Source organism: Microtus ochrogaster, chromosome 2, assembly GCF_000317375.1.
Source record: "Microtus ochrogaster isolate Prairie Vole_2 chromosome 2, MicOch1.0, whole genome shotgun sequence".
NCBI lineage: Eukaryota > Metazoa > Chordata > Mammalia > Rodentia > Cricetidae > Microtus > Microtus ochrogaster.
Genome location: NC_022010.1, coordinates 28,715,593 through 28,726,628, shown reverse-complemented (window position 1 = coordinate 28,726,628; position 11,036 = coordinate 28,715,593). Strand labels below are relative to the sequence as shown.

At 46.7% G+C, this 11,036-nt stretch overlaps 1 protein-coding gene across 1 annotated transcript in view; it reads left to right on the top strand.

The window, feature by feature from the left end:
* The window catches only part of Flt3 (fms related tyrosine kinase 3), a 94,614-nt gene that overhangs the window by 75,321 nt on the left and 8,257 nt on the right, over positions 1–11,036 (top strand). Inside the window, exons 17-20 of the mRNA XM_005344709.3 lie at positions 743–896; positions 2,216–2,298; positions 4,417–4,544; positions 9,591–9,713. Of these exons, the coding sequence (XP_005344766.3) occupies positions 743–896; positions 2,216–2,298; positions 4,417–4,544; positions 9,591–9,713 (488 nt within the window). The remainder of the gene's footprint in view (positions 1–742; positions 897–2,215; positions 2,299–4,416; positions 4,545–9,590; positions 9,714–11,036) is intronic.

Here is an 11,036-nt window from a genome sequence, read left to right as displayed (position 1 = left end):
TTTTTCTGTGTAACTGCCCTGGCTGGCCTGGGACTAGCCCTGTAGACTATGCTGGCCTCCAGCTCAGAGCTCCAGCTGCTGGGACTGATGACACAAGCTGCCACCACCCAGACTGTCCCCATTTTCACTCTTTCCTCAGCCCGAGTTCAAGCAGAATTAGCCGTTGGCCACTCCACAGAGCACAAGTCCCTCTTTTTCACCTACTCTATCACAGAATCCTGCCCTCCTGAAAAACAGCCTCCACCCTGCACGTTCACGGCATGGTATCTGAGCTCCTCCCTAAGCTGTGAGGATGGCCTAAACGCAGCCGTGAAATTAGATTCAGAGCTCACCACACCACCTGTCGGAGCTGGTGAGGGCATATGTTCAGAGCTCAAGAGAAACGGCTATAAGACACAGATGCTCGAGCATAAAACTGAGATTGAATGTAAAAATCTATGATACAGGCTCATGAAAAGCCATTTCCAGACTGGGCATGGTGGTGCACCTGCAATCCCAGGACTTGAGAGGCAGAGGCAGGAGAATCTCTGTGGGTTCAAAGCCAGCCTGCTCTCCAGAGTAAGTTCCAGGACAGCCAAGGCTATTCAAAAAAACCAAACCAACCCAAACCAAAACAAAGACAAAAGGAAATACTTTTCAGAAGGGGAGCCCTGTAAAGTCACAGGCTCTGTCACTCTGCATGGGCTTCTGAAAGGACGACCTGGGGTTTGTCTACCTGTAATGAAAATTGTATCTGTCACAGGGCCAGTGTACTTGATTTTCGAGTATTGTTGCTATGGTGACCTCCTCAACTATCTGAGAAGTAAAAGAGAAAAGTTTCACAGGACATGGACAGAGATTTTCAAGGAGCATAATTTCAGTTTTTACCCCACGTTCCAGTCACACTCAAATTCCAGGTAAGCAACACATGAAGCTTTATGATTGCACACTCCAGGACAGATCCATACAATGACCCCTGCATGTGCACGCACACACACACACACACACACACACACACACACACACACACACACACACACAGGTGCTGGTAGGCGCTGTGACCTCAGGCGGTCACAATCTGTGCTCTGGACTTCTGCCCGCCCTTTTATCTCTTTTACTTAGTAAAGTCCCAGATACCCACTGAAAACCATAGTCCAAAAACACAACATAGAAACGTCCAGAAATAAGCCATCCTTAAGTTTCACGTGACTTTACAAACTTTTATTAGTAACCTTGTGCTGTTTTATCACTGGTTATTGCTGCTCACCTGCTACTATGCCTGATTTATTTGCTGATTTGTACTTTATGTATTTATTATCTCTATGTGTGGGGAGGGTTTCAGGTGCTAGGGGTCAAATCCAGGGCGCAGTGCATACTCAACACGTCCTCCTCCACCGAGCCTCATCCCCAGCCCGCCATGCGCCCATGCGCACTCCAAACAGAGAAACGACCCTGACACAGATGTGTGTGACCAGTAATTAGCACCTCTACTTCAGTTTGGTCACCGGGGTGTTAAATAACCTGACAGTTTATTTGGACTATCTTTGTCCTGGAAGCATTAAGTCATTTCCAGCAGTAAGTTATAAATCGGGATGAATTCATCTCCTAGGAAAATTGAACCACCACCTGGTAGCGTCGGTGCGACAAGCATCTCTCTGACGTGCTTGAGAAGAGACTGTTGTGGCTCTTTGTTTATTCCACAGAGGAAGGAAGCATGCTTTACAGAAGTCAGAAAGATGGTGCCGAGCTATGCTGCACCTTCACAGCAGAACAAGCACGTGCTAAGCGCACACCAGGCTCTGACAGTATCCCCAGCACAGCAGAAACCCAGAGATCAGACAGACTTGTTTACAGAGATAGCAAAGCACTTCTTTTGTAAACCCCGTGTTGGGTGGACTTAGGGGAAACGGTTTGGGTTTAGCACCAGCCGGAAGCCTGCTCCTTTCTTTATAAATTTCAGGACATAGTAAATCGTTTAGCGCCCCCAATTTAAGTACCCAGCTTACAGTGTGACCGTGACTGAATGACCCCTCTTATCCAGGTTGGCCCTGCAAACCCCAGCACACAGCTGTTATTAATGTACACAGGGGACCATTGACAAGCCAGCAGCATGCTTTCCACTGAAAAGCCCATTTGTAACTGGGATCCGTCCCTCTGATGAATTGTACTTTTTCTAATAAAATGTCTGCTCAGAAGAACATTGTAAATAATGATGGAACAAATTTATTTTTAATAGTATGCCTGGTTCACGAGAAGTTCAGATACACCCAGCCGTGGATCATATCTCAGGGTTCAATGGGAATTCAATCCATTCTGAAGGTAATCATTTATTGTCATTGGTGGCACTTTGAAATGAACCCAAGAGTTCCATACAGCTTTTTAAAGTGTTTTTAAAAATTGCAGTGTATGTGTGTGCGCGTGCCTGTTCACATGTGCTCACGCCCGTGCCATGACACCCCTATGGAGGTCAGGACAGTTAGTGAGAGTTGGTGCTGGGGACAGAAGTCAAGCTCTCAGGCCTGGCAAAAGCTATCTCCCCAGAGCAGAAGCATTTTGTCTTTGCTAAGGTAAGCAAAAGGCTTTCCCAGTGTGTACTTTCTTGGAAGGTCAAAAGCCAATAGTGGTGAACTTCCTGTTCAGGGTCAACTAATAACGACCTAAAACTGCTTCATCTGTTGAGAATATTCTTTACCGAGTTGTAAGCTAATTAGAGCTACCTTGTGCCTCATAAGACAGTGAGCTCCAGAATCAGAGTTTGGTTCTGCCTGTTTTACTCTCAGAACAATTGGCTCTGGACAAGTTATTTAGACATCCAGAATCTCCATCTTCTCACTTTTTGTTTGTTTGTTTGTTTTTGTTTTTCGAGACAGGGTTTCTCTGTGGTTTTGGAGCCTGTCCTGGAACTAGCTCTTGTAGACCAGGCTGGTCTCGAACTCACAGAGATCCGCCTGCCTCTGCCTCCCGAGTGCTGGAATTAAAGGCGTACGCCACCACTGCCCGGCTCCATCTTCTCACTTTTATGATTGTCTAATAGTCCTTTCCTCATAGAAGGACGTGACATACAAAACACAGTTCATGAAATATGGTAGACAGTCTACTGACTGGTCTTCGATTTCTTCCAACCTGATAGATTTACCTAGTGTAAAGGGAAGGAGGGATGGAGTAGGCGTTACCTACATATATGTCTGTGCACTACCTCAGAGTGCAGTCCCCTCAGAGACCCAGAAGAAGGTGCTAGATCCTCTGGCCCTGGGGTTTTGAGCCACCATGTAGGTCCTGGGAACTGGACCCAGGTCCTCTGGAGGAGCAGCCAGTGCTCTTGAACCACTACTGATCCAATCTTCCTATCCCAGGAAGGATTCATAATTAATATTCATTGTCTTAGCTCAGATTGCTTTAACAGATTACTGAAGGTTGGGTATTATTTTTCATGAGAGACAGGGAGAGAGCAACTTATGGGAATCCATTCTCTACTTTAACTTTGTACTTTCCAGGGATCGAACTCAGGTCCTCAGCCTTCATGGAAACACCTCCTCTCCTTTCTTTTCCATAGACTCTGATCCCATTCTCACAAACAGACCACTATATAAAGACCCCATTCCCGATCCTCTCGGTTGAGAGTTACGATTTTTGAAATTTATTTGTTTTTATTTTATGAGTGTTTTCCTTCATATATGTCTGTGCAGCATGCATATGCCTGGTACCCGTGGAGGTACCATCACCTTCCCTGGAACTAGAGTTACAGATGCTTGTGAGCCACCATTGGGTGCTGGGAACCAAGCCTAGGTTCTCTGCAGAGAAGCTAGTGCTCTTAACCACAGAACCATCTCTCCAGCCCCTTGGGAGCCGAACAGTGCCTCCATTCAGAAAACAGAATGAGTATTCAGATGGGCTCAGAAAAGGCTGCGGAAAATGACAGGAAGAAGTCGAAGTGAAGAGTAGAACAGGAATGGTGGTGCGCAGCTCTGACCCACACACTCAGGAGGCAGACAACAGGCGTGCGCGGGTTCAAGGTCAGCCAGGGCTGCACAGCAAATTTCAGGTCAGCCAGGTGATGCAGAGCTACAAGAACAGGCCCATCAATTCAGATATCTTCCCGGGACTGAGCCAGAAAGGGTGAAAGGTAGCTGAGGGCTTAGCATGGCTCCATTGGGGTCACCTCTTGTGTAAGGATTGAGGCAGAGGCAATTCCATCCTCTTGCCCAGGAACCTCTCCTTTTGGTGAGATTTGGCAGCTACTTTTGATTTCCAAATGTCAAGCAATCCTTTCTCTTCGTACACTGGGCCTTTTGTGCAGGTGACGCCGTTTGATTTGGTCTCTTGAGCCTAGTGCAGGAGGGCGGATCAAGCTGCCTGTCACCTTAGCTACGTCTCACAGAGGTCTGAGAAGGCCGACCTAGTGTTTGGGGAAAAGTGAAGAGTGGCTATATTTTACAGATGAGATTGAGTATGAAAACCAAAAGAGGCTGGAAGAAGAAGAAGATTTGAATGTGCTGACGTTTGAAGACCTTCTTTGCTTTGCGTATCAAGTGGCCAAAGGCATGGAATTCCTGGAGTTTAAGTCGGTGAGTGTCTTTTAAAGAGAAAACTAACAAAGTAGAAAAAGAGAACGATAGAAAAAGGCCGTGTGTGCATGCAGCTATGATAAAGAAATGTGCTTCTGTTTGCTCCTTGTTCATTTTCACATCCCTCCCTTCATATCTGTCCTCCTGGCACTTTCCCAACTATGATGTAGTCTCTCCAGCATGAGGCCCAGGGCTCCTTGTTATAGCTGAAGTCCCGTGGACCTTCTCGGGAAGCTCGTAGGAAGTTTGAAAAGCCCCACTGAAAGGAGCACAGTATCACCACCCTTCCTGCTGACCCAAGAATTCGGGATGTGCCCTGTACAGGCTGTCTGCATTCAGGGGATGAATGGAGGCCCAGAGTTGGCGAATTCTGCCCCCCACAACCAGTTAACCTGTGTGTAGCCAAGGTTAGCCACAGCACTGTAGACCGTTTCTTTTCATTGTTGCTAGTTCTACATTCCCGAGGCCTACACCATGCTCTCCCCCCAGTGTTGCTTCATGTCCCTGCTTCTGCACCTGTTGTCCCCTGCCTTCTCACGTTGTAAGTCACCAAAGCCATTCTCTGCCTCTTTCCTTACATCACTGTCTCCCTCGTAGTGACAGAGGGAGTTTCTCTGTCATACCAAAGCCTCAGGTCTTTATGTCTGCTGAGGTTCAGTGGTCATAAACAAATAAGCAGGTGGAAAGTTTTTCGCCTATGTGTGTGCTATGCAAAATATTGGAAAAGCAAAGAAGGGCTACGTCATTCTATCTTACAAAGTTTCTCCATAGGGATCGATGTATGTAGTTCAGAGAGATAGTGTCAGGGACCATGAGAGTTATAGCAAGTGACAACTAGTGTTCAGATGTCAACCCACCAGAGGCATGATTCTCTGATGGATGTTAATCCTGTCCTGGCAAAGCCTGCAGAGCCATCCCGTTGCTCACTTTTGCTAAAGCAGCTTGGTGTTTCCCCAACACCTGCACTGCAGAGTGTAATCTCATGTGATGTGTATATGTAATCTCGTGATTGCATCTCCATCTTATGGGCACATCTATCTGTGGGTGGTCAGGAAGATGACTTTTTATTTGATTGTATAATTTTGGTATATAGAACATATATTAGGACATCCTTCATAAGTGGATCTATTTGTCCCAGAGAGGACTGTGGAGAGTTAAAAGCCTACCTTGTTCTTTTGCTTAGACTAACTGCACACAATTAGCTCACTTCCACCTCATAGCAAGTTCAAACTAGACTAAAGGATTTTTTGTTAGTAGATCGTAAGTTTAAAACCTTACAGCTATGCACAAGGTCAGAGCCGCAGATGTCCAACCAAGCACCCTAAGAAAACCATGCCAATTCTTTGCTTGCCAAGCATGTTAACAATAGACCTATGTCTCAAAGTTTGTCACTGGGCGCGGTGACTCCCCCCCCACATCTAGTGACCATTTTTCTCCTGAAGCCTGAAACCCTTTTAATTGCCATAGCAATGGCTCAACTCCTTATCGTTTATCTTAGGAGTGTGCTTTTGGCCGATGAGAGGTAACTTTTAAAATTTCTTTGTCGCTTCAAGGAGAAAGAGAGATTTTAGGGGAGAGAGAAGCAGCCGGGGGGAATTAGAAGTAGGGCAGGAGAATCAGAGTGGAAGCAGAGCAACAGAGAGACTGATTCAGAAAAGCCCAGAGTGAGAGATTCGTTTGCCCTCAGACATTCCTTTCCCTTGTTGTAGCTTCCTCTCTGAACCCTGAGAGGGCATTGAGCTGGCCCTCCAAAGGCTCTCATTAGGATGGCATATTAATTAGGGTTCTCTAAAGGGACAGAACTGACAGAATAAAAAGTTACACACACACACACACACACACACACACACACACACACACACACACACGGATTTATCGAGGTGGCTTCCAGGCAGTGGTCTCAATGTTCAACAGTGGCTGTCTCTCAGTGGAAAGAGCAAGAATCTGGTGGTTGTTTAGACTAGACTAGATGTCTCCGCTGTCCCAGTCTGGTGCTGGAGTCTCAGGGAAGTCCTGGAGAGTTGCTACCTTCAGTGGGTGCTGGATCCTGAAGAAGTTGGTTCTAACCCCAGTGAAGGAATACCTCAGCAGCAGGGCAGATGAACTTGCCAGCAAGAGTGAGGGCAAGCAGGCAAAAAGAAAAACTTCCTTCTTCAAATCCTTTATGGGGGCTGCCAGTAGAAGGTGTGGCCCAGATGTTAGGTGGCTCTTCTGGCCTCCAATAATCCAATCAAGAAAGCCTCTCACAGACTTGACCAGCTTCTGGGTCTTAGTTGATTCCAGATGTAGTCAAGCTGACAGTCACCCGTGAACCATCACAGGGAGTAAATGGTTTTATGGGAAATGAATGCCCTGAAGAAGAAACAGTGGGGGCTGAAGGTGTAGCTTGGTGGTTGAGCACTTGTATAGAAATGGAAGAGACCCTGAGCTCAACCCTCAATAAAGTGGATTCCCCTTTCCTGGAGCTTCCTGCCCCCTTTATTGATAGTTCAGAGGGCATCTGCCCTGGCCCAGTGTGCTAGCTGTAAAGCTAACTTGGACCTCTCCTCCCGTGGTCCCACTTGAGACTCTCAACTTCAAGATGGTGCAAGAGCCATAGATTCAATGGGACCGGTCCTCAGAATTTTGGATTTATGCTTTCGCTGGGCTAGTGTGCGCAGTCCAGCCCTCTCTCGTGATGCTAAGCAGTGGCAGAGACTGTGGTCAACCCTTGTGATCATGAGGGGAATCAGTAGTACCCCATGCTGCTGAGCTACAATGGCCAATGGCACATTTTGTACATGTTCTCTACTCTCAGTGGGTCTGTGGAAAGTAAGTTGAAGAGAAGCCGTACTGGGTCAAGGGCACAGGCTTCCTTTTTCTATTTCCTCTTAGGCACATCCTAGCATGATTCTTTGAAGAAAGCCCAATTTTTAGACCCATTTGTCTTCACTGCAGGACGTCCCCTCCAAGTTGTGCCCAGCATGGTGTCCTTCCTGCTCGGCGACCCCGTCATACATTGGTGTGACTCTGTGCTAACACCTGTGCTGGAGCAGAGACACAGTGAGGGTGGGACTTCTGCTCCTACAGATTTTACCTTGAGAGAGGAAGCCTAAGCATACATACGCATCAGATCAGTCTCCTGTGAGAAATTTTGTCACGGAAGTAAACCTAACTACTACATGATTGACAGACCTGGCCAGTGATGGATGGGAAAGAAAAGGCTCACGTAGCTCCTGGAGCAGGTTTTGAACAGAACAGCAGCAGGGAACATGGGACGTTAGGGAGTGTGGCTCTGCAAGGAGACCTTTGGATAAAGGAAATTACTTAGATCGGGAAGGTTGTGGTGGGGGACAGCCCGGGGAAGGAGGTTCTCGGCACGCCTATCTGAAGGACAAAAGGAGCCTCTGGGTTGAGCTGAGACTCGAGTGGTGGCAGTTGCGTCCCTAGGTTGAATGGAAGGAACTGCCTAGATGGGGGATGTGGAGGCACAAAAGAGAGTGGACCAAAGAGCTGTGGTGGAGCAAGGAATAGGAGCAGGAGAGAGAGCAAGAGAGCCTCAGTGGAATTCAGAGGGATGGACAGAGGATGACCAGGCAGGCCAGGCATCTTGCTGGGCATCATGGGCCTTTCCCAGAGCAGCTGTGGACAAGTGGATAGGGCAGGTAGCTGGGGGTGGGACATGTTGGGGAAATGGACCAGCCGCAAGTAATTGCCACGTGAAGAAAACAAACAAACAAAAAACTGTCTTGGAGAAGGTGAGCAGGAGGGGTGAAGGCACAGACATTTTCATTTGTAGAGGTTTTGTCCAAAACGGCTGAAGGGAGCACACTGGACCCCTGTGGGTGCCATGTTTTCTCTAGCATCCTCTTTCAAAGAGTTCATTCCTCTTCAGAGACCTGTAATTCTGTTTTCACAATAGGTGTGTGTGTGTGTGTGTGTGTGCGTGCGTGCACATGAGAGTAGTATCTGCGAAGGCCAGAGAGGGTGTCAGATCTCCCTGGAGCTGGAGTTATAGATGGCTGTGAACTGTCTGATGTGGGTGCTGGGAACTGAATTCAGGTCCTCTGCAAGAGTGGTACATGCTCTTAACCTCTGAGCCCTCTCTCCAGTCCTCCCCTTAAAAAACTAATTTTTATTTAGCATGCGCACGTGCGTGTGCATGCATGCGTGTGTGTGTGTGGTGTGTGTGTGTGTGTGTGTGTGTGTGTGTGTGTGTGTGAATGTGGGTGCATGCATGCCACAGTGTCGTATAGAAGTCAGAGAACAACTTTGGTTTTTTTTTTTTTTTTTTTTTTTTTTTTTTTTTTTGTTTGTTTGTTTGTTTTTTTCGAGACAGGGTTTCTCTGTGGCTTTGGAGCCTGTCCTGGAACTAGCTCTTGTAGACCAGGCTGGTCTCGAACTCACAGAGATCCGCCTGCCTCTGCCTCCCGAGTGCTGGGATTAAAGGCGTGTGCGCCACCATCGCCCGGCCAGAGGACAACTTTGGGAATTAATTCTCTCCTTTCACTGTGGGACCCAGGGATCGAGCTCAGGTCCTAAGGTTTACATGGCAAATGCTTTTTTCTATTGAGCCATCATCCCTTGGTCCCCTAAACTCATTTCTTCTGAATACTTTCTTTGATATTAGTGTGTTCACTTATTTATTTAGAAACAAGACCTCTCTATGTAGCCCAGGCTGGCCTCATCCTTGGAAATCCTCCTGCCTCAGCCTCCTGACACCAGGGCCTGCCAAATATTACACAGTTTTATTCCTAAAGCCATTTCTTTACCCAGAAGAGACTGCTCTTTACACTCACACACAGGAAGACAGCTGCTAGAAGCTTCTTTGGGGCTCACTGAAGGTACCTTTTGGCACTGCTTTTGCTTATAGCTCCAAGAGTGCCCTGTAGAGACTCAAAGGACTGCAGCTGAGGTACCCGAGGAATCAGCTGCGTGTTCTCAGGGTGTGTGACAACCGCAGCCCCGCCACTGCCCTCTGTGACTACTGTGAACCTGAGCTTGACGAGACATCCGTCTCTGAAGGCATACATCACAGCCATTGTCCTTCTGACCTCTTTCTTCTAGTGCGTTCACAGAGACCTGGCAGCCAGGAATGTGCTGGTCACCCACGGGAAGGTGGTGAAGATCTGTGACTTTGGACTGGCCCGAGACATCCTAAGCGACTCCAGCTACGTCGTCAGGGGCAATGTGAGCCGTTTGCTTTTGTCACGCATACAGGAAACATCTGCACTCGCTGCAATGAGTTTTTGATTTATGGCAGCAAAGAGAAAAAAAATCCTCCCAGGGCTTTACTTATTTAGGCTGAAAGGTTGTTCTATGTTTAATACAAGTTGAGCAACAGAGCCACATGTCTCTTCCTGGGGCTGGCTACTTAGAACAGATCCACTAGGGTTTGGCTTGTGGTCTTCTTGTGAAAAAAAAAACAGCAACCCAAACTGCCCTTCCTTAGACCTGTTTGAATTTCCTTAGCTACAAAGGCTGTTGAGTTATGTTTCTGATCATGTTCAGCAGGCTTTTTCTTTTCGGAACAGGAACACACAGATGTTAACTCTAAAATTTAAGGACATTGTAGTTAACTATTAATATTTGTTGTCCTGTTACTATTATATTAATTCAGGAAGATCTAAAACATGACTGAATTTGCTTGTTAAAAAAGAAAGAGATGGGCTGGAGAGATGGCTCAGTGGTTAAGAGCATTGCCTGCTCTTTCAAAGGTCCTGAGTTCAATTTCTGGCAACCACATGGTGGCTCACAACCATCTGTAATGAGGTCTGGTGCCCTCTTCTGGCCTGCAGACATACACACAGATAAAATATTGTATACATAATAAATAAATAGATAAATAAATAAATATTTAAAAAAAGAAAGAGATGCTGGGCACACGCCTTTAATCCCAACACTTGGGAGGCAGAGGCAGGGGGATCTCCAGGAAGTTTGAGGCCAGCCTGGCCAGCAGAGTGAGTTCCAGGACAGCTAAGGCTACACAGAGAAGCCCTGTCTTGAAAAACAAAACACAAAGGAAAAGAAAAAAGACAAAGAAAAGATAAAGGAAGAAAGATAGGGGACTAGTGTGATGGCTCAACGGTGGAGAGCAATACTGCTCTTTCATTGGACCCGTTTGCCAGCACCGTGTCAGGGAACTCACAACCATTTATATAACTCTACCTTCGGGGAAACCGAAGCCTCTGGTCTCCTCCGGTGACTACACTCATCCACACAGTCACACAGAACTTAAAATAAATTTAAAGTGTGATGAAGGAAAATAAATGTTTAAGAAGGGAAGAAAAAGGTAGATAGATGATAGATAGATGGATAGGTAGGTAGATGACAGGTGATAGATGATAGAAGGATGGATAGATAGATAGATGATGGATAGATTGATAGGTAGGTAGATGACAGGTGATAGATAGATGATAGGTGATAGATAGATGATAGAAGGATGGATAGATAGATGATAGATAGATGGATAGGTAGGTAGATGACAGGTGATAGATAGATGATAGAAGGATG